Here is a 24,514-nt window from a genome sequence, read left to right as displayed (position 1 = left end):
CCTGGGAGATGCCACAGCGAACATTTCAGTCTCAAATGCTGTGGAAGGTTGCAGGATTTTGGATTCAGGGACCCACACTCCAAAGGTCTGTTAATTTGGACTGTAGATAGGAAAAATTATCATACTGATTTGTATGTAAGAATATTTCAAAATTACTTAAGGACAGTATTTCAAAAATCTAAATATTTTTCGGACAGAATAGGAGTCAGGAATTCTACACTGAAAATGTATCTCTTAACTTCTAATACATCACTAGAAATTGAGTGCACTGTCCTCACTGGTACAGTATTGATGTACAAGTGACAAATCTACAGACCTTTCTTTGATGAATAATCCTAATACTGTTACTCAAAGACAACTTAGAGAACAGCAAAATTAGAATAATGTGAAACATTGTGAACAAATATAAAGACAGCATTAAACTTCAACACAGAAGGGTACTCCTGCCTAAACATCACATTATGGATGTGCTGGATGAAAGGCTATTGGCTCTTAGGCAAGGGTTACGTATCATAACATGCCAGCTAAATACAATAAGACTTATATGGCAGATAGCACTTCTTTGGTTGGAAGGGAACTACTCCAAATGAAAAATAAAACTGTCACATTAATTATCACATAGAAAGAATATTAATGCYCAAAATAAAGACAATTAAAAGTTTTATGCATAGATTTTTTAGGTAGCTTTAGATTTACAAATCAGGTATTTATAATAACTTCATACATTATGCATCATACATAAAAGATGAAGTATCAGATCGTGATATAACAAAGCACTCTGGGAAGATGCAAGAGTGGATCTGCTGAGTACTATTTACACTCGACAAGTGACTTAAACTAACAAATTAAACACACTATTAAATGGAAATATGTAAGATGTAACAATAAATACCATTTTTAACTGATTTTCTGCTAAAGTACTGCATCACACAGTACTGTTTAACCTTCTATTTACAGCATAAGGCTAAAAAATCCTGAGCCTAAGGAAAAGTTTCTCAAGATCCTTAGCAAACAAAAATGTATCTATCAAAACCACACAGTTTGAAGATACAAATTGAACTTCAATCTTCTCTTTTGATAAGAGCCCAGAATGTCATGGCACCTACTTTTTGTGCCAGAGAATTGGTACTTCTCAGTACATCAATTAAATATGCTTTTCTAGTCATTCTAGTCCTCTGCAATAACAGTCCCTATTACAATTACCATATTATTCTTTCCATGTAATTACTTACACTGCCACACTAAGTATTTCGAATCAGTATTTTTCCATAAAAATGGACCATAATGGCTCACTTGACTGAAGTGTTAGTGAAGTAAAATCTGACCTTCTATATAAAAAACATTTTATATATATATAAAAAATAAATACAGAGGACATACTGTAAATACAGCTGGACAACATTCTTACCCCAGGTTATTTTAAAACTCTGTGCGTGAATTTTTCCTTTCACTGTGGGTTTTGAAGGTACTCCAGGTTTGTCTGGGCTAGTAATGTATTCCACTGTCTCACTTGGACTGCTTTTCCCTTCTGAGTTATAGGCAATGACCTGAAAATATATATAAAATATCATAAACACATTGGATAGTGGTATGCTATTCATTGTTTATGGTAAGGACAAATTAATTTATATGTATATTTAGACACATAAATAATAAATTAGCACGAGAACAAAAGTTATTATTTACGTTCATTTTACATTTTCATTAGTCCCTTAGTCAGACAATCGCTATACTGAAATACATGCAGGAAAAAATTCCAGGAAAAAAAATCCTTAAAAAAATCCCTTTATCCTAGTATAGTACCTTCTTTTACAGAAATACATTCAGAGATAAAAAAGTGTATATATGGGTAAGTTGTATTAACAACAGCAAAGGGGATATAAACTCCTCAGTCCCAAGGGAAATTATGGCAAAGCTTGTCATGAAAGTCACCTGAAGGGCAAGAAATTCTATTTATCAAGGGTAAATTATGTTCAACCAACCTTAGTGCCTTCCATGATGAAACAATTTGCTCAACAAAAGGGGAAGAGCTATGAACATCATCTACCCTAATTTTAGTTTGATCTTCACAATATCTATGTAGACAAGCTGGTTAAGATAAAGACTAAACAGACAGACCACAAGATGGGCTCAAAGGGTGTTGGCTAATGGTTTAAAGGCAAATTAGCAGCTGTTCATGAGTGGATCTCCTCAACAGCCAATCCAATTCAGATTCTATTCATTATCTTCAGAAGTGATCTGGATGACAGGAGTGAGTGATGCTCCCAGATTTGTACATAGCATCAAACTAGGAGAAGACTGACATGTGCTAGAGGGAAGAGCCACCACACAGACTTAGACAGGCTGAAATACTGCATTAACAAGAACCATGAGCCTTGGCCAAAGATACAGGGTTGCACCTGGGATGGAATAATCTCAGCAAAAGTGCAGCCTGGGGTCTATTTTAGCCAGCTTTGCTTTTTTCAGCTCCGCTGAGAAGGACATTTGGATTCTAGTAGGAGCAAGCCAAATGAATCAGCAAAGCATTTAGGCAGTAGCAAAACCAAATTGTTTGATGGGCAGCATCAGCAAGAATCTACCCAGCAGAACAAAGGATTTAATTATGTCACTTTACTTGGCACTTTTAAAACCTTGCTTGGAATGCTGTGTCCAGTTTTGGTCCTCCCAGTTCTAGAGACACTGGGAAACTCAAAAGAGTTCAGAAGAGGGCCAGCATGATGATCAGGGGATTAGAGAACCTGATACAGGCAAAAAAGCTGTTTTATTCTGCCTAAACAAAATGAAATTCCATTGGGAAGGATTTAATCACAGCTTTCCAATACCTAAGAGATAGTTACAGAAGAAATAAAGACATTGCCTTCCAAAGGATCTGTGATGACAGCACAAGAGCTGGTAGACACAAAGGGTGTTGGGGAAATTCTAGCTGGATATAAGAGAAGAAAATAATTACCATTAGAACAGACTGCCCAAATAAATGGTTGAATTGCCCTTGCTGGAAATACTGAAATCTCAGCTCAACAGGGCTGGGACAGAGTTGAATTGCCTAAATTAATGCACAACTTTCTACATAAATTTGACCTATACAATCACTAAAAGTCCCTTCCAACCTAGACTTTTCTGTGACTCTAGAAAAACAAATTCATGCTATTCTTTACTTTTTAACTTTTTTGTTTACTTTAGCAAAACCGCCAAACCGCTTAGTAAAAAAAAAAAAAAAAAAAAGGAAAAAGAGGGGTTGTTGGCTTTTAGATCTGTTTTAAAAATGAGCAGAATGGAAAGGTGTCCTGGTTTTACTCGGTCCGATTTTTGGTGGTGCAGGGATGGGGCTAAGAAACTACAAAGATGGCTCCTGTGAGGAAGTTCTAGAAGCTTTCTCCTTCTTCTCCAGCAAAAGGAGCCCTGCTCCCTGTGTTTTAGAGCTAATCCATTATGGCTTTGAGGTTGATGGACAAGCTGCTCATCAGGCCTGGGCCAATTGTACAGGCTAGTTACACCTCTGTGATGATGTATGTTCTTGTACTTAAGAAGAATTCAAAACAAGATAGAGCATGGCCGCCATGTAGTTTTTAGGTTGTTAGCATTTAGTTTTAGTATCATGCACTGGAGAAAAACAGAGCAGGAGGGTGAAGAGATGTAAGAAATAAAAATAGAGACCCAAGATCACAGTAAGGAGAAGATTAAGTACTGTTGTGCCATTGCTGTAGTTCTTGAACATAGACAAAACAAGCTGTCCTCATAAGGACTATTTCTTCAATGGAAGACCTGTATAAAAAAGAGAGCAACCTTGCTCTGAGAAAAACCTGGCCTTTGAGGACTAGACTGAACTGATTAAAAGCCAAAAAAWGGGGGAAGAGGCCTGGCTCCTCCTCACATCTGAAGCGAATTAATGCTAAGAAAAAATTATGTTCTGTGGGAGGAAGAGGTGTTCCCGCCTCATGTCTAAAGCAAGTGAATGCTTAGAAGAAGCTGTATTCTGCCAAGAGATTTGTGATAGTGGCCTTATGCCCCCAAAACAAYGCAGTTTGGCCTTGAAAAACATTCTTTCCTTTCTCCCACGAGGTAAAGAAAAGAATCCCAGCAGTTATACACTGACTGTTTCTTGGGAAAAGACCTTCCACAGCTTGGAGCTGTAAGAACACTTCTATGATACTGAATGATAACTGCAATGAGTAGTTTGATCTATGTTAAACTTTCATTCCTGCCCCCCGTGTATGCGGGAAGACATAAAAGAGAATGGAGAAGGACGACCTGAGAAAGAGATGGGTCCGCAGAAAGGATAACAGGTGTCTTACAATGTCTTTACAGTTTTTATTTTTCTTATCCTTGTAAATTTTTCTCTATCTCTGTTCTCTTCCCCGGTGCAGTAGTATTCTTAGTAGCTTTTAATAATAAATCTATTTTGCAACTTAAAGTTATTTAGCCTGTCTGACCATTTTCTGGAGCATATACATATCTTTCTCTCAATTATGTTATGTTATCTGAAAGCCATAAATTTAAGTGTTAATTGAGCTTTTGCTCTCCCTTCTACCTCTGTGGTAGTGGGGGGAGGGAATGTCGTGAGTGCTTTTGGATTTTGGCCCACTTCAAACCACGACATTTTTAGGGTCGTGACTCAGATAAAAAAAAATCGAGTTTAAACCCACGACGAAAGGACAGCAGCAATGTTAGCACAGACTGAGAAGAGGAAATGCAAGCTAACATGTCTCTCAGACACTAAGTCTCCTGACACAGTTTACAAGATTAATAATCATCTGGTTGTCTTTGTGCCCTTACAAATTAAGTCAAAAAGGCAGTTAGCATTTACATATTATAATAAGGTTTCAAATGGTTATAAAGCGTCTTTCAAAAGCCTTAAGGAATATTACTACTAATTAAGTCTTTCCCCTGTATAATAAAAATTAAAGACCTGATTAACTTAACATTTGCTTCTCCTTTATGCCCCATGAATGAGCGAACAGAGACTTCTGTTTACTGTTTYGCTAATAAAAATAGGGTATAAACACGGGGTTTTTTTATTTTAATAAGAAACTTAGGATGTTTAAGTAACTATACATTTACTAGTAATAAGTGTGTTTAATGGGTAGGATTACTTTCAAAGGAAGACTGTGATCAAGTCCTGCAAAAGGTAGTTTCAAGACAATTAGGTATTCTTTAGCTGATGTGTGGCCACAATAATGCTGGAAACACTGTATGATTTAAATTATTTAAATATTGAGTTATGCAAAACCCCCAACAAAATCATATTCAGAAATGCAAAATATCATCCCAAAAGATGCATGCTTTAGGTGTTAACTCAAAACAAATCAACCAACCCTTAAAGTATTGCCTTTCATATTGCAAAGAGAAAGTGTTCTCCAACAATTCCCAATTCCTCCTTAAGAAATAGTATTTTAGGTATATGTGTGACAACAAACAGCTATCAATATTTTTCACTTGCAGACAGAAGAGGTTATTCTGGCTGTGTCTCAAGTTGCACCAGGGGAAGCTTATATTGAATATTAGGAAAAATTCCTTCATGGGAAGATGGGAAGAGCAGTCAAGCATTGGCAAGGGTGCCCAGGGAAGTGACTGAGTCACCAYCCCTGGAGGTATATACACAAAGATGTGCAGATGTGTTGCTTAGGGACATGGTTTAGTGCTGCGTTAAAAGTTTGACTTGATGATCTTAGAGGTCTTTTCCAACCTAAATGATTCTGTGATTCATACTGTGRGACGTGTCTTTAGCTTTGTTCCAAAAACCAAGCAACTATTCAAGAGTGACTTAGCCATAGAACAGCCCAGGTTGGAAGGGACCTGGAAGGGATCTGGTCAAACCCTTCAGTGAAAAGTGAGCCTAGAAGAGATTATCTAACACCCTGTCCAATCATATACTGAAAGCATGCAATGATGGGGACTCTACCACATTTCTGGGGAGGTTATTCCAGTGTTTACTCAATCTCACAGTAGATTACTTGATCTGTTTCCTACACCAAYGTGAAACCCCTTCCAGTGCAACTTGCAGCTCTTGCCCCTTGTCCTCTCCATGTGGCTCTTTGAGAAGGGACAATCTCTCTCTTCTCTGTAGTCAAACTTTAAGTACTGGCAAACTGTCCTCTCCTCTGAGCCTTCTCCACAAAGAAAATATATAATACTTCTAGAATTTCATTATAGGGCAGGTTCTCCAGCCCTTCTATAATTTCTTTGACCCTCCTTTGGACCATCTCCCAGTCTGCCCATCTTTTGTAAATTGTGTGAATCAGAGCTGGACACAGTTCTCCAGGTGTGACCTGATATGAGCTTAATACAGTGGGCAGATCTCTTCTCTTACTCTGCTAGCAATGCTGAGTCAGCCCAGGATCCATTTTACCTGAAGGCCCCTTTCAGCAAAGCTGCTCCAACCTTAGTGGCCTACTCGGTTATTCCAGCCCAGGTGCACAACTTTGCACTTGTCTCTGTTAAACTTCACACTGTTTTTGCTACCTCACTCTTCCAGCCTAGTCCAGGTGTTTCTATAAGATAGTTTTGCCTTCTGATGTGTTATCTGACCACTTACTGATGTGTCACCAGCAAACTTGGTGACGATGCTTACAATCTGATCATCAAGATCAGTTGTGAAAATGAACAGCATGAGGCCTCATATCAACCCCTAGGAGTTCCTACTTCAGACAGGCTGCCAACCTGACTAGAAACCACTGATCACCACCCTCTGAGTGGGGCCTATTGGCCAGTTTTCTACTCATCTTGCATACTAGCTATCCAGTTTGTGTCGAGCTGATTTGTTCAGGGAGAAGGCTGTGGCACTCTGTTGAATGCTTGCTGAAGTTCAGGTAAAGAATATCCACTAATCTCCTTTGCCCAACTGGAAGTGTWATCTTTATGCAGGACATGATCAGGCTAGTCAGGCATGATTTACTTTTGGTGTAGGCTTTTCCCAATTGCCTGCTTTATTTGGCTTGTAATATTTTCTAGGAAGACTTTTCCATTTCTTTTCCAGGAACTGAAGTAAGATTATTGGGCCTGTAGTTCCCTGGATCCTCTTTTGGGCCCTTCTTGTAGATAGGGGGTATTACATTGGCCCTCTTACAGCAGTCAGGGATAACCCCCAGTCTGCACCACTTTTCAAATGTTGTAGATATGGGTCTTGCAGCAATGTCAGCCACTTCTCTTAACATCCAGGCGTGGACTGAGCCCTTCCAAGAGACCAAAGCACAGCCTTGTCACAGCTACCTTCTCCTGGGATCTGGGGTCCAGTTATGCTGCTGAAGGTAGAGGCAAAGAAGGCATTGAAAACCTCTGCTTTATTGGCATTATTAATAACTTGTTTCTTTGCCCTGTTTAGGAATGGCCTCTGTATGTCTTCCCCATGCTTCCACTTCTCACATATCTGAGGAACCCTTTTATGTCATTCTTGACATCTTTGGCCAATTTCAGTTCTAGCTGATCCTCAGCCTTCCTGACTACAACTATGCCTATCCTGGCAAAGTTCTTGTAGCCCTTCATGGCCATTTGATCACCTTCCCATGGTCAGCATGCTTCATTTTAGCTTTTAACCAGATCCAAAAGCTCATAGATGGGTCAGTCTTCATACTGAACTAAAAGTTCAGCCCTCAAGACTTAATTAGAATGGGCTCAGCCATGGTAATATGAATGACTTACTAATTTTTTTCAAGGCGGTTCCTTACCCCAACATCTTCAGTTGTGTTAATTATGAAAGAACCTGTAGCTATACTGAGTAATATGACCCATGCATATGAAACAAAGCAGCCAAATAAAAAATGCCAACTGTTAARAACACAACTTGGAATTTCAGGTTACCTGCAACTGTGTTATACCCTTACAGAGGTTCTTATTCCTTCAACAGAAACAATAATGCAGGTGTGTTCAGCCAATAGTTTTAAGAGGTTGAAATTGTAAGAAAATGGCATCAAATTTAGTTTTCCTTAAAAAAGGCCCTCCCCACTTTTGAGTCAATCTCAAGCCATTCTGGTGCCCAAACATATGAAAAAAATCTTACCCTAAATTTATATTTTGTACTACGCCTCAAATTCTTCACTGTGTAGGTAAGATCGTCACCATCATATTTTGGCTTGAAACCATATCCCTGCAGAATTAAATAGGATTATTTGAAACATTATCTTTGCAGACCAGAGGATCTTACATACTTCATACAAATAAATTACTGTTTCAAACTGTAATTATGCTTCTCTGACAAAGTAGTAAGCGCATCTTCATTGTGTAAACACATTTTTTTTAAGAGGTTAGAATTCATTAATCATTTTCCAATCAGGAGAGGAGAAAAGAACAGTAAGAAAGACATATACAGTGTCACTGGAAATTATACCTAACACTTTCAAAGGGTAGAACAATACTGATTTTAGAACAAATGTGGTTAGTCTGAAATGACATCTAGAGGGACCACAGTTCATGATGCAATTGCTTTGATCCAGCTCTTATAAGGCTTAACTTTCATATTCCAATTCACAAAGTTGTAAGTAATTAAAAAATTTGYAGGAATGAGCTTAATAACACTAAACACAATGAAAAGAAGAAAGCTAGGCCTGGTCACAGCAATGACAAGTCATTAGCCTAATTTCAGAAAACACAGTTTCTTGTAGAATATTTTGGCAAAAATAATCATTGCTACACTTAATACAATAATGCATAAAATATATTGAAAATGAGTATTCTAAACTTACTGAGTTCTCATCCTCCATCTCTAATATATATGAGATTCCTTCATCTGATGGTGTTCCTGAGGGTTTTGTCCACTGAAGGGATAACCAAGTAACTCCAGCATTAATCAGCAAAGGACTTGCTGGTGTGGTTGGGGCAGTGCCTGAGGTATGATACAGGACTTCTTCACTAAAATCACTGTTTAAAACAGACAGTATGTAAACTAACTAGACACAATAATTAATACCTAAAAACYAAAATTCTTACTAAACACAGCTATGACAGTTTCTTGGACATATACACAATGGGAAATTGCAAGCTGTTCCAAAAACTTAACTTGCCCATGAGTCTGTCAGTAACAAAACTGAACAAGGTGAACATGTTCATAATTGAAAGATTCATTTGCATTATATAATTACAATGTTTTGCTACCAAAATGCTTTCCTTTTTCATGTTAACTCAGTATTCTAAAACACTAAAGCTCTATATGCAATAATACACTAATACTACAATGTCCTCCCTTTCCAACATGACAACATGAAGGCCTAAAAGCATTTATAGCAAGAYCTCAAAACAAACTTTGCTTTTGTGTTCTGAGCTTACTTTGAMGTACTAGTTTCTCTAGTGATTCAGAAAATAATAGAATAATAGTCTCATTTAATGGTGAGCTACCTTAAGAGCTGATAAAATGAAAGTCTTATTGCAGAAAAAGAAGTAGAGTGTGGTTGGGGCAGTGCACACCAGTGAATCCCCTAACACAACTGGTATCCTTATCTGATTTAGATTAGATACACTTCGTGGTGAAAATACAAATAAATTACCTAAAAAGACCTACTGTGAAACAGAGGGATGCAAAAGTCCGAATACAGGTCCTAGCTTGCACAGATGGTCTGACATGCATCCAGCAAACTGAAAAACCCACTTGCTCTCAGCTGGCTTTGCTGCTCCAAAATCAGATCTGAAGAATCACTTACAAGCCTAAAGCTAGTCTAGTTTTTTTAACCATAAGAAACTAATGTCAAAGATGCAATTTTGATCTAAAAGGTACAGATTACTTAAGTGAGCATCAGAAAGCCCTGAAAACAAAATCCTCTGTATAGCTGAAACAAAGGTACCAGTTAATTATCTCATGTGCTTTGAACCTGACTTGCCTGAAGAATCTCAGAATTARAGAAAGAACTCCATTTTACTTTCTCTCTTACTCAACCTATATTACTGTAATGCACATTATAAACTTTGGTCTGCATTGAGGTGTTTCTGGCATTTAAAGGAAAAAATTTTACAGACAACACATTCTCAAGAGTGTTGAATGCACAAAAAAACAGATACTGAGGACTGTCAAAGAGAGGTGAAGCAGGAAGGAAAAAAGTACAAAACAAGAGAWAGCCTAAAAATTTGTGGGAACAGTAATTTTTTTTTATTGTAAGAAGTCACAAGCAAGAAAATTTCTGGAATGGAGATTATGTGATGCCACAATATATTTACTAAAAAAAGTCAGCATTTTATAGGTGCCTGGAGAAAGCATTAGAAGAAGCCAGATAGAAGTAGTATGTCTAACTCAATTCACAACAAACTATTGAAAGAGTCACCTTACAAGCAGACATAAGGTAAATAAAGCCCACATGCTAAGAAGATTTAATCTCTAAACTTGATTGAACCACTCCAAAATACACTGAAAGAAACTAGAAGAGCTCCAGCCATAGCCATATTTGAATGACTATTAAAAAATTCCCTCAGGGATACAGTATTTTTGAAATCAGATTTAATTTTCCAGTTTTCTTTAATCACTGTTTCATGTGAGGTTAGAATTGAATTTAAAAATTAGTAACTCAGAGATAAAATATCTGTTCTTGTTGGTAAAATTATTTAGACAAAATTCTTGTCTCCCGATGCCTAATGTTCTCAGCATTCTTCATAAGGGATAAACAGGCACTCTACACTAATAAATATTATTTCAAGAAACTTCTTAACTAAATAATATCATAAAAACAATAAAGCTCATCTTCACAAGGCAATGAAATATTGATTTAAAAATCTATTCAGTGTGATTAGTTTAAGAAGGGTACTTAACTGATCTGTGTCTTCAAAGCTTACGCTGGAAGAATCTGTAATATATGCAGCTATTCCTAGAGGGTACATTTACACTCACATGTAAAAGGGGAACAGGAAGAGAGTTCAAGCACTGGACCCTGCTTAACTGCCAGCTCCCTCCTTGTCTTTGATTTAAACAGTTCCAACTAAATCTCAAGACAAAGTCCAGSAGCAACTCAAAGAGAATAATTAATTCCAGGGACATCATCCAGAAGGCAGTGATGCAACAGACTACTGGAGTACACCAAAAGCAATTCTAGTCCACTATAGTGTCCTCTGACTGTGGCACAAAGCAGATGCTTAAGAAAAGACACAGGATCAGCCACTTAATGCATTGCATTCCCTGAGTRCTCTCCAAAGCCTCCTGACACATGCCTCAGATCTCCTGAGCCAGCTGTACTTTTCACATACTTAACAGTCTGCAGAAAATTCCTTCTGCCCAGCATGAATTATGATCCCAGGTCTGGCTCCCTACTCTTTACGCTTTCCTTGACCGCTGCCCAAGCAGGCACTGTTGCTTCAAGCACCTCCTTCTGCCAGCTGAAGGACATGCCACACACATCCTCTATTTCATGCTACAAAAACATCACTCTAGTGAGCTGCAGCACAATGTTCATAATATTTGAATTTAACAAACAAACACAAAATAGCAATTTTWGGCTGATGGCAAGGGAAACCCTGTTTTGGTACACAGGACCCCAAGGTCCAAGTACTACTAGGTAAGCATGGACACCAGGACTCTGCTCTAGAGACGAGCTCTAGTAGTGTGTTGTTAGCCAGGTACATCTGCTTTGCCTGATGACCAAGAAGCACACTCAACAACTAATGTACACAGTACTACAAGCATGACTTGAGAAAACATTTTTTTCTAATTTCTTACTCATRCTTTCTACTGAAGTTAAATGTAATTCACTCAAAAATTCAAAACAGTTTGGTGCTCTATAACTTCTGAAAAGTAGTAATTAAAAGCATGACCCTTGTATCCTAAGCATTTATAGTAAGTTCTAGAACTCCCAAAGAATTCATTAATATGGTAATGTCATATTCTATCTATTTCCCAAGGTAACAGGAGACTAACAGATACCTCAGATGAAGGGAGAATATCCCAGTACACAGGCTATCCACAAAAAGAATAATCCAATCACATACTGTGAGTTAACTAAGCAGTTGAACTAGGTGATCACTGCAGGTCCCTCCCAACTGAAATGTTATAGATTCTATATTCCATTTCAGACCATTTGGACAAAAGACCATTTTTTTTTAAAAGCCACCATATGTTTTTCCTAAAGAAGCATACACATGCATGCATATGCAGTCCGTATTTGTGTATGTAACAGAATTTACCTCATTCCCATGTCATTTTTGGCTGCTAGCCTAAAGGTGTACCCCATTGCTGGTGATAGTTTAGTGATCCTGTACTGCTTCTGTTGACCGTAATAACACTGGCAAAACTCTCCATTTCGTTTTCCCTAAAACAGAATAAGGTAATCATATTATTCACCTGATTATATATGTATCCAGCAATTGAAGTACACACAAACATGAAGTAAAATAACTTTTTGAAATGAAATATAACTCAAGAGTCTCCATATAGTCAGGCAGCAGTATATGAAATTTTGTATCAAATTAGCTCCTTTTTCCCTTCCTTTCCATTTCCCAGTTCCTCAGGGCTGAAAGGATAAAACCATGAAGATTCTACAGCTCTGCCATCTCAGGATAGCTGTCCAGGTAGAGTGTGCAAGATATTTTCAGGGCCACAGTTGACTGACCCACTTATTAGAAGACTGTAACAGGAAAATGAYCCTTCCATGTCAGCTCTTGAATGCAATATTGGACTACAAGTGAAAAAGCCACTATTAAGAGTGGCAGAATTGTGCAATTAAGATCTTTTTACCTTATACCCCCCAAGAAAAAAAATTGACTGGTAACTGTATTTTAATAATTGCTTCAGCAATTACATATTTGTTACACGCCTCTAAGTAGAAATCTTAATTTTCACACAACTTGAACAAGCACAGTAACATACAGATACTTAAGAAATCTACAAGATTAAAAATACAGTAGAATAACTTGCTTACTTCATCCCATTCTAAAAGGTAACTGTGGATTTTGGAACCATTATCACAAGATGCCTGTAACAGGAAAACAGGAAAATTAGAACTCTAACTRGAGACAAGACTGCTTAAAAAATGCATGTACAGGCCAAACCACGAGAAAAACAGTGGAAGGCAAATGATGATCCACTTCTATGGCTGTTTCACTTGCCAAGACAGTCCTAGTTCAGTCTCCATCCAATGAAGGCTTGTGTCATGTTTATGAGTTTTTTTCTAATTTAGACCTTWAAAGGCATTGGGGACTGAACACAGGAACTTTATCTTCAGATTCCTTGCTTTTCTATGAATCCTTCTGTTTTTACTGCAGCCCAAATTTAACACAGTAAATCTATTTACAGTCAAGGAACTGTGACTAAAATTAGTAGGTCTGACAAAAATTTTCAGTTTCAATGAACTGGTATTTTACTAATAAATCCACAATCATTCTGAAGAGTTTAAAATATTTATTTTACAGGCTGTGAAGCAATTCTTACCTTCCACTGAAGAGTAAGAGAATTTTTGGTTCGATTCGTTATCCTAGGCAGGTTTGGAATATCAGGTTCACAACTTCCTGTGGTAAAACTCTCTGCTTCTGAAGGGCTCCCTTTTACACAGTTGTATTCTACTTGGACTCTGAAGAKGAAAAGAATCAATAACTTTTGACTCAGAATCTGTATAGTTTCTAAAGAAAACTGGGCATTTGGAATTAAGTTACTGCCTTGCTGCTTTGTTATTAAAGTATAATTGCTATAAATAAATGACTGGGGGAAACATCTTGGTCAATAGAAGTAATAGGAAGGAAAACAGTCCTTTATTTTGGATGTATATCATTACCATCAGTTGGCTTTAGTCTCACAATTATATTTGAAATATGTCCATTATTAGCTGTACTTTGGTTGAAAAATAATGGAAGCATTTTGCAGGCTCATCTGTTGTAGAGATATTAACTGATATGAATAATTCTTCTGCAAGTTCTTTTGTCAGCTGAGCCCAACAAAGCTGTTGATATATTTTCAGAGTATCCTCTGCACTCATTTAAGTGTTCTGCTGAGTGTGTTCACTTTGTACTTTCCTTTTGTAAAGCTATGAATTAAGTCTCCACATACTTCGAGTGTGAATTCTTGCTTCCGTCTCTAAGACAAATGGCTTGCTTTTCAAAAACCTTGTCTCCAAAAGGAAATATATGATGATCATCTGGCCTCCCCTGCCCCCTAAGTTATGCAGCTGTGCCTTGCCTCTTCTTTGGGTCAACACAATTAACACACTGTTCCTTTGAAAAAAAACACACTTCATCTGTTCCTTTGAAAAAAAAAACCCAAACCAAAACTCTCCAGAAAACCCGTTCCTCTGATCACCAGTATAAGATCTAGATTTTTATCTTAAAAAGATAAAAAAATCCTGATGTATTTTTGATGCATGGACAGCAAATCACAGGAAATTTGGCAAATAGCAAGGAGACAGTCAAACAGTGACTAAAGTTAAACACAAAGTTGTCTGTAGTTGCATACAGTTGCAAATACGTAATATGTCAGTTACCTTTGTGGATGAGTTGTTTCAGTCTTCATTGATTTTGTGCACTGTTCATACTGGCAGAACTCTGTTTATAAAGAGCTTGAGTGGCCAAGCCACTGATTCCCATGTATTGGCTACAATACCAGAATTAAGCAAGAAAAAACCTGAACATAGCTTGGTAGAAGAGGACTTATGCAGAAAAAAAAATTCTAGGACTCTTTTGCTCCATGAATTTTCAACTTAAACCTTGTTAGATGAAAGACATAAATGCTACAAAAAATAGGAACAGAATCACAGGGAAAAACTTCATATGTAAGAGCTTTGAGCCAATTTATTGTACATCCTCCTCCTGACCTTGTGCTGCAGGCAACACAGGGGCTGTGATAAGAACAGACCAACCCACTTTTACTTTCAGTTTGGCAATCAGGACAATACTCAGGAAAACAGCTCTGGGAGGTGTAGACCTCTTCACATCAAGGACTAGCTCTTCCACTTGAGCAAATGCCAAAAAAGCTATTGTACAAGGTGAATTCTATCCTAAACCTGATGTGAAAGAAGGCATCACATCGTTAACTTGGACCCCTACACTGTCACAGTTCTGTTCCCTGTGCCTCCTACCAGCTGCCTCTAATTGCTTCCCTTGGGCAGTACACAGGGATCTTGGCGTTCTCCACACAATGAAGAGAGGCAAATCCCTCACATGCTGGACATTCTCTCATGTCTAAGAAGGTACTCCCCACTTGTCATTATCTCTTGAAAAGGCACTTATTTTAAGGAGGCTTTAATTTCTGGCTTCACAATGTTACTTATTTGTAAACTGTTGTATTCACACTGTTTTTTTTTTTAAACAAGGATCACAAGTAGTTTGGGTTGCAAGAGACCTTTAAAGGTCAACTTGTCCAAACTCCCCTGTAATAAGCAGAGACATCTTAAACTAGATCAGGCTGCTTAGAGCCCTGCACAGCCTCTCCTTGAATAGTTTCCAGGGATAGGGCATCCACCATCTCTCTGGGTAAACCTGTTCCAGTGTTTCACCACCCTCAGTGCAAAAATTTCTTCCATATATCTAGTCTAAACAGTCTAGTCTAAATCTGCCCTCTTTTAGTCTGAAACCATTATCTCTTGCTCTGTCACAACAGACCCTCCTAAAAAGTATGTCTCTGTCTTTCTTATAAGCCCCCTTTAAGTAYTGAAAGTTTTTAAGTTCAGTTTCTCCAGACTGAATAACTTTTGTGGCCCTCCTCTACAGCTGCTCTAACAGGTTACTGTTCTTCTCATGATGGGGACCCCAGAGCTGGACACAGCACTTCAGGTGGGATCTCACTAGAGCAGAGCAGAGGATCAAAACCACCTCCCTCACCCGGCTGGCCACACTTCCTTTGACACTGCCCAGGACACAGCTGGCTTTTTGGGCTGCAAGAGTATATTGCMAGGTCATGTCCAGCTCTCCATCCACCAGGACCATCACATCCTTCTTGGCAGGGCTGCTCTCARTCCCTTCATCCTTCAGCCTGTATTGATACTGGGTCTGCCCTGACCCAAAAGCAGCACCTTGCACTTGGCCTTGTTGAATCTCATGAGATTCCCATGGCCTCACTGCTCAAGCTTGTCCAGGTCCCTCTGGAYGGTGTCCTGTCCTTCAGGTGTGTCAACTGCACCCCTTGATGGCTGACACTGCAGCTGCTCGGTGTTTTCTGCTGGAAGCTCACTTGATCCCACTGTCTGACACTGATCAAGATATTTTGGAGTAGCAGTCCAATACAGACCCCTGCAGGACACTGCTTGTCACTAATCTCCATCTAGACATTGAGCCATTGACCACAATTCTTTGAACGTGACTGTCAAACTGAATTCTTCATCCACCAAGGATATTGTGGGGGACTGTCTTAAAGGTCTTACAGAAGTCCAGACAGGTAACATCTGCAGTCCCTTTGTCCACTGATACAGTCACTTGATCATAGATCACTTGATGGTGGTGACCACCTGCCGCGTCAGACAGGACTTGTACTTGGTGAAGGTGCGCTGGCTGTCTCAAATCACTTCCTTGTCCTGTCCTTCATGTACCTGAGCATAGCTTCTAGAAGGATCTGTTCTATGATCTTCCTAGGCACAGYAGTGAGGCTGACAGGCTGGTAGTTCCCACAGTCTTCCTTTCTACCATTTAAAAAAATGGGTGCAATGTTTTCCTTTTTCCAGTCACACAGGACTTTACCCTGGTTGCCATGACTTTTCAAATATGATGGAGAGTGGTTTGGTAACTACATAGCTTATTCCCTCAGGACTCTGGGATGCACTTCATTAGATACAGACTTATGTACAGGTTTCTTAKGTGGTCTCAAACCTGTTTTTCTCTTACTGTGGGAGGGACTTTCCTACCCTGGTCCCCATTCTGCTGTCCATCCACTGGAGAGATGTGAGAAGAGAGATTGCCAGTGAAGACTAAGGCAAAAAGGTTGTTGAGTATCTCAGCCACTTCCTCATCCATTGTTCCCTGTTTGCCGTATGTGTTAGTTCAGGAGGACACACTTTCTCTGACCTTTGTTTCTAGCTAACAAAGGTATAGGAGCCCTTACTCTTTGCATCCCTTGCCCAGTTCCGCTCCAGATGACCCTCCAATATTTAAAAAAAAGAAGGAAGAGCAACACCTAACCACATCTTCCCAATCCTATGCTATTTCTTCTGTCCTGTTGAAGTAGTGAATTCTGCTAGAAGAGTAGAACTACACTGAGCTGGGGACACACCGTCATGCATATGGGGTCAGGTTTACTTATCTATTGGAGCAAAGCAAAAGCAGTATAATGTGACCTTCAGGTGGCCATGCAGGGAGCATCATCCAGGGCAAGGTACTTTCCTCTGCTGCTTGTACAAAACTGGGAGAAAGCAGCATCTGTGCCTGGCTCCAAGGACAGAAAAAAATCACTGTGCTGGCATAAAGGAAAGAGCATGGATCTAGGATGAAGGTGCACCAATCTTGTCCTATGTTGTCCAAAACAGACTGAGTGGTCAGCTAAGTAAAAAGTGTTGTGACTCAAAAGAGGGTGAGAAGCGGTAAAGACCATCTCTGAAGTTTTAGGCAAATACACAATGAAACTTTTAAAACCTTTCCACATAATTTAATGAAGAAAAAGTAAGATACCCACTTTGCATGGTAATCAGTTGCTGGCCTGAGATCGTTTACAGTAACTTTATTTTCTTCTCCACTAGAAAGAGATAAAAGTTTGTTTTAAAGACTGTTTCAGAATTCCATAACTTTATAAAAAGCATGTATCCTCTAATTCAGTCAATACACCTTCTATGAAATGTATTTGCTAACAGTTTGTCTTCTGCTAAATACAGCAATATGTAAATGCATTTATCTTAGAATTTTAGAGGCTTCTTGTGTTATTCCTGATCTTTAGTCCTGGTGGTTTTGGGGCACTTTTTTGTTTGGTGCTTTCTAAAAAGTAACAATTACTTTCTTCTTTACTTAGTAAGACAAGCTGCATCTGTATGCATATGTGTTATTACTCAAAAAAATCATTGAAGTATTGGAGCCCACAGAAGCTCAGTTCAGCCTTGCAAAAACAATCATCTAAAACTGTACCTGACTGCACATACCTACTTGCTAAAGCCTAAGAAACAGAAAASACACCAAAATAACATCTATTAATCTGCTTTTGCTGACATCAGCTTATCTCGGCAAAAGTAATTTCTCCTCCTCTAGTTTCTTGGATAGGGATACTCAACTTATAACTGCATGAAATCCATGGAAGGTGACTAAGATAAAGTAGCTAGATATAAAAGTTTATAGCTATTAGAGAGCTCTATACCCTTATTTCTAAATTTTACTGACATATTTCTCCAAATGCAAAAAACTGACCAAAAACCATTCTGCTAGGAATGAAGCAATTTATGAGTGTTATTTTTCTCATTACTTGTATGTCTCACTATCTGAGAATCCATGCTGTCTAGCACAGCTGGTTGAAATACAGTGAAAGTGGTATTAAAACATGCCTCCAACATGTAAGAACAAAGTGYTACATTCCAGTTGATGGCAGAGACTTCAGTAATAAAATGAAACTAATTCTACTGAAAAAAGGTAGCTAATTTCAAAATAGAAGTTACATAAAACTGCTAATTGTTCAATTTTCTGGACAACAAGCAGATTTTTAATGAGGTTTTAAGCCACATATTTCAATGCAACAGTGATTAAATAAAAATAACCAACACCTACATGTACACAGTTCTGTACTTTCCATCTTTTCCAGTACTTGAAATCATCACTTCGTAAATATAAACCTCTGGTATGTCGTTCTTGTCTGTGTCTTCTCCAATATCACTGGATGGAGGGGACCACATCAGCAGTGCTGTTCTTGCCTGAATATCTGATACCTGTAGAAACACAAAGTTTTGAGATCTCTGCATTTAAATGCTATTGTATATAAATGTTATTTTGCCACAAAGGATCAAAGAAGAGAAAAGAAAATCATATACCGTTAACGAATCAGAGTATTTATACCGATACAAGAGCTACTAAATAGTTTATACAGATGAAATGCAAGGAATGTCATGTGAAAAATGCAATGCTGAGCAAGGGGCTGAGGGCAGAGACACCTGTCGGTCCCAAACGCCACCCAGTGGGCCGTTGAAACATGGACTGGAACACTGGCACAGGAGATGGCAAATTGCATCCTGGGACATCAGGCACCTCAGTAAACTGTGCCTCAGGCACCTTTTTCTCTGAAGGCACAGGGACTTTGATTTTTTAAGTAACTTCTTATTTCTTATGAAATACACAGAGATGAAGGCATGCTTACAAGTCCATGTACATAGATGTAAATATATATGAGACAATTTCCTGAAAGATTTCTGGGGTGGTGTTTGCCTGCATACCCCATCTGTTGCAGAAAGGCCTGGATAAGAATAGATGGTGTGACAGAAATAGGAGTATAACCAATGTGTGTGAATACAACACTTGTAACTATCCAACAAGTTCTGGGCCCAGCAGACTAAACATGCTAAAGGTAGTGACCCCCAAGTGGCTTAAACAGAAACKGGGAATCACAAGGAGACTCCTGAAACACGGAAGACATCAGCTTCAGAAGTGTAGAGGTAGCATGGAAAATTGTAACGGGGATGTAAGAGATGCTGGAGTGGAACAGAACAATGATCAAAACCTGGCCTGACATTGTGAGGAATTGCCCTGCCAACCACTGCTGTCTCCATCCAGGCCTGATGGATGCTGTAACTGCACCCCAGCTGGTACAACATCTGTTTGGGGTGCAACAGGCACAGACTCACAGCTCAGGTGGCACATGTGATCTGGTGGAGCTTTCTCAGTGGCCTGTGGATTAGCAGATCATAGGGAATAAAAGATTCTAGGGAACAATGCAGTTACACATAAAACTACTGAAGCACCAACATCTTCCAAGGGAGACACCTGACTASGGGCACTCACACTGCCAGAAGAGTGGGTGCTGCTTGAAACTTGTATGTGCTGCAAGGGGCTGAGGATGCTCATGTTTTTGTAGGYGAATGGAAATGTGCATGCAGGTGATTACAATTTTTTAGGATACATTATAGAAGAATACCTAGAAATTTGTGGGTGTCTATAAATATTGCACATCTGCTATTGTGGTTTATATGTTGCACCCATCTATTGTTTCAAATCATTTRTAAGGGAACTCAAAACACATTTCATTATATGAAATGACAGGTTTTACAATATGACTGTAATATATGTCTATTTTGGGAATAATTGCTTTTGAAAATCTATTACCTGAGTATCAGAATCAAAAAGCTATCTTCACAACTGGTGCTCTCAAATTGCTGTAATCTACAGAACTAAAAACTGAATAAGTCAATTTCAASAGAGAAGCAGAGAGGACATGATTTATTAATAACAAACAGAAAGGAAGAAAAATAACACTACGTGAGCCTCAATGCCTTGGACTTAAGGTCACTAAAACCTTATGCACTAACAGGACTTTATATCATATCGTAAAAGGGATCAAATGCTGGTAGGACTACACACTGATGTTTCTCTTTAAAATCTAGTAAGAAAAATTCTACTACTATCTTGATGCCATCACAAACTAGACTAACACTATCTATAASCACTGCAGTAAAATTCTAGCATTTCTGGAAGTCTTTGGAATTGTGGGAAGCATCTGATAAAAGTTCCCTCCTGGACAATCTTTACCCTGCCCTCCTGAGTTGCAGCAAGTGGCAGGAGATCCTGAGGGAAAGAAAAGTAGTTTCTCAAGAATCTACTATACTTCAGGACTAGTAGATCCATTTTAAGATGATCTGTTCTTACGTTTAGCTACTTTAATAATTTAATTTTTTTCCCTAGCATCCAGGAAGGGTCTCTCTTACTACCAGCTAAGCCTACTAGTCCTAGCCACCATGAAGTTTAATATTAGGTCTTCCTTTTGCAGTTGTTTCTTATGCATTTGAAGACTGTTAGCATTTTGAGTTTCCCCTCACCTATCAAATCTGATCATTCTCACTGTTCTCTTTATGTCCTATTGATTCATTTTCTTTAATGCCTTGCTTGAGGCTCTGAAGTCTTCTGAGGCCTGAAGAGATCACTTACTGCACACAGCTACATGCAATGATGTTCAAGCAAGGACATGGYGGGAAGGGGACACAGTACGCTTGCCTAAAAGGCATGAATGGTCAATTGTTGAGGGGAGAAGGAAGTGAAAGAAAATGTGATGGTACTGGCACCACATTTCTCTTCCCTGTGCCATTAGCAACACTGCACAAGACCTCACCACTGATCCATTCTTCTCACAGTCATCCAGAGAGAGCTCAGAATTCCCCTTGGCAATGCAGCTATCGATAACACCCCAGTTTCAGACAGATTCCACCTCCATGCTGCTTAGCCACCAAAGACAACGGGGCACTCAAGACATGTCAATCCATTCTGATGCTTGGACACAGCAGGATACCAAGTGTTCTTCCTCTATACAATCCCTGCTGAACCTTTGGAGAACCATGGAGTCACAGAACGGTTGAAGTTGGAAGGGACCTCTGAGGTCGTGGGGTCCAACTCCATTATTTAAGCAGGTGTCTGGAGGTGTCAGAGACTCTTAAAGAGAAATAAATAGTATTTTTTTCCTCTACTTTGCAAATGAAGTCCTACAAAACCTCATTTTTTATGATGTTTCAAAAATCTTGCCAGGTATCTCTCATGCCTAGAAATATGTGGCATGTGGAATTGTTTCCAGAACAGTTAAGACCAAACAAAGTTACAGGAAACTGAGAACAGAYTCTGCAGTAAAATACTATGTTAAGTATCCTATTCCATTAAGCAGCATCACTATGCTACTGGCAATATTACAATCTTTCTATATATGATTTTTTAATAATTCTGTTAATACTGAGATTCACAGAGCAGCCAAGAAAAATTCTGCATAATAAGTATCAAGACAGCTGTAGTTTCATAAATGTTAATATACCAAAAACTACTTGGGTTGTTTACAGTACACTGACTGGAAGTTACTCGAATTTGCTTTAGTATGGAAAGTTAAAGACCCTTTAAACTTGGGAGAGAAAAGGAGGTGTAGCTGTGTAAAACAGCAACAGATATATTCTGATTTTATGGAAAACTTTTGTCACTTACCACTGGCTTGGCTATATTAGAAAGAAGTGTTTCCAGTGCTTTTGTTTCTTCATCCTTTTCTTAAAAAATAAAATCAAAGCAGAAAAGAAGTACCCATGAATATTGTGCAGTGAATTTACAGTGAAATAGCTCTTAAAATTAAACAATTGCACACAGAAGAAAGCATTTATAAAGTAGAACATCTTGCTGACTTGCATTCATCTAGGGCAACATAAAACCAAAATAGTTTCCGAAGAACTTGCTAATGTAAAACTATTTCTAAAGCCCTTCTGTGCTTTGTGTGATACAGAAAGCCTGGTTATGATTTATTAATATATAGCTTTAAACCAACTGCTGCTCTGGAGAACTTCAGATCTTGGATATTTTGCACAGACTTCTCTTTGGATGTAGATACAGTCAAGTTGAAGCAGTTTAAATATGTTATTGCACATCAGCTGGAAGCCTATTGGTAACACGGCTRGCCTCCCTCAAAAGCAAGGGAAGGTGTTTTGTGTCAGGTGAAGGTATAGCTGAGCTTTACAAAGGATTTCTAGATGACAGAAGGTGTTTTATCTGCTTTTCTCACACAATATTTCCATTTTATTATTTCAATAGTGTAAATGAATAGCCTACTCAGTTTTGAAGGTGTGGCCAGGCACATTTAATTAATTTAATCTGCCTTAAACTAAACATAAAATAAATGGACAAAATTCTTTAAAAAACACAGATTAAATCTATTTACAACTTTGTTTCTAAGGTGGTTTATGCTGTTGAAACAAATCAAATGCTTTTCTGACTTCTATGACAACTCTAAGTTACTGACTTTTGTTTGACAAGTCTAAGTCTCAGTATGTAATTTTCCCCAACATCTCATGAAATAATTTTTGAGAAGTGGACTTTCCCATTTTTCATTTAAAATACTTCTATGGAAACATCATTGTAATTTTTGTAACATGTGTAAACAACAGTACATTTTATCACTTGTGCCTTATTAAAGCCAGCTCACAAATAAACACCAACTAAMAGAAAGTAAGCTGAATCCAAAGCAAGATGCCACTGGATCTATACTGACAAGTATTCAAGTTTTTAGTAGTTCCCAACTTTTGACTTCAGGTTGCATCTCAAATGTGACCCTTGGTACTAAGCTTTCACAGGGTATCATCTACGCATGTTTTTAAACAGCTCTTATAGGTTGAGATTTCCTCATTTTAGTTAGATGTACTTTCTTCACATTTCTTTTGGTTTACATCAATCTAACACAGATTGGCACAAAATTATTATCTCAAAGCAAACTTCAGAGAATTGAGAAAAATCATGGTGTATTTCCCTTAGTACCAGCAGTTACAGTTCCTTATTCTGAAAACACTGCTCTTGGCTGATGATTAGTCTTTGATGTGTTCAAAATCTGAAGGACTATGCAAGTGACCTCAAACTTGCATGACACATCATCAGATTTGACAATGACTCCATGACTGAGTGAATTCAGTCCATCTATGAGATCACCAGCTTTCCAGTAAAATAAAGATATTAATAATAAGCATACTCCCTGTGGTAGTGCCTTAGAAAACATGAACTCACAGGGACTAATGTGAGGACCAGCTTTTTTCCACAAGGGCCTTTTCAACAATGAGTGGATAGGATAAGGTCAATTTTATGCAACAGCAGTATCTCTTTTACAAAATATTCTTCTGTATCAAGTAGAATGTATGTTTCCTGATTCAGACACTCTATTCTTTCTGTGTTTTCTACAGTATCAAGCAGGCCATCAATATTCAGTGAKTCCTTAAAACGCAAGCACTCTGAACAAAGTAGTGATTTTTCTTTAAAAAGTGTCAAGAAGTATGACTCATAATACTATATATGCTGGACTTGTATATTATCACATTAATATATGATGCTGGACTTGCGTCATATATTAATGTGTGTGTATATGTARTATTTTTGATAACACTTACCTTCTACTTCTGTGTCTGTCTGAGAATTGCTTTTTCCTTTACCCCAAGACTTGCATTTGGTAGAACCTGTGCTTATACCAGCTGCATCTTGTCCTTTTGTAAGTCCATTAGGTTCACTTGTAGGAGAAGGACATTTCTGAGGAGATGGTGGAGGACTGTTTAACTTATCCTTCTGAGTTCCATGTCGATCTTTTAACTTTTTTTGCAACCTTTCATATGTTTTACTAGACCTTTCATCTCTAAAGTTGGATCTCCCATGAGCAGGCAGAGCATCTAAATGAATGAAAGGAAAAAAAAATCATTAAGAACAGAATCTAATTAAAAATCTACCTAAAAATGTGATGTGAGTAAAATGTGCAYCTGTGTGTAAAATTGTATCTTAACAACCATCTGAAAACTGAAGTGTCCAGCAGGTAAACCAATACATACTAAATGGACTTTAACAACACATTAGGGAAGAAAGTGTAATCTTTTCTTTCCCCATCTTTTCTCCACTTAAAAAATGTTCTTGATATGTTTTTATAATCTTCCTTGAGCTGTGAGGTAYGGGATAAAGTCTATACTTTATTACACTGAAGGAGATTTGATCTATGTCAAATAAAAAAATCCATTAGCTTAAGTTT

The 24,514-nt window shown here is 38.2% G+C and overlaps 1 protein-coding gene across 4 annotated transcripts in view; it reads right to left on the bottom strand.

Annotated features, from left to right (window-relative positions):
• The window catches only part of FNDC3A (fibronectin type III domain containing 3A), a 111,999-nt gene that overhangs the window by 16,669 nt on the left and 70,816 nt on the right, over positions 1–24,514 (bottom strand). For all 4 annotated transcript variants that reach the window (XM_057367357.1, XM_057367356.1, XM_057367358.1 and 1 more), the window contains 10 exons: positions 23,892–24,164; positions 21,958–22,016; positions 18,562–18,719; positions 17,489–17,548; positions 13,331–13,469; positions 12,822–12,875; positions 12,088–12,212; positions 8,676–8,850; positions 7,994–8,080; positions 1,409–1,547 (listed from right to left, as the gene is read on the bottom strand). In XM_057367357.1, the coding sequence (XP_057223340.1) occupies positions 1,409–1,547; positions 7,994–8,080; positions 8,676–8,850; positions 12,088–12,212; positions 12,822–12,875; positions 13,331–13,469; positions 17,489–17,548; positions 18,562–18,719; positions 21,958–22,016; positions 23,892–24,164 (1,269 nt within the window). The remainder of the gene's footprint in view (positions 1–1,408; positions 1,548–7,993; positions 8,081–8,675; positions 8,851–12,087; positions 12,213–12,821; positions 12,876–13,330; positions 13,470–17,488; positions 17,549–18,561; positions 18,720–21,957; positions 22,017–23,891; positions 24,165–24,514) is intronic.

This window comes from Malurus melanocephalus, unplaced genomic scaffold (assembly GCF_030028575.1).
Source record: "Malurus melanocephalus ecotype Western Australia unplaced genomic scaffold, MMel_1.1 scaffold_78, whole genome shotgun sequence".
In the NCBI taxonomy this organism is placed as follows: Eukaryota; Metazoa; Chordata; class Aves; order Passeriformes; family Maluridae; genus Malurus; species Malurus melanocephalus.
This window is presented reverse-complemented; position numbering and strand designations above follow the sequence as displayed.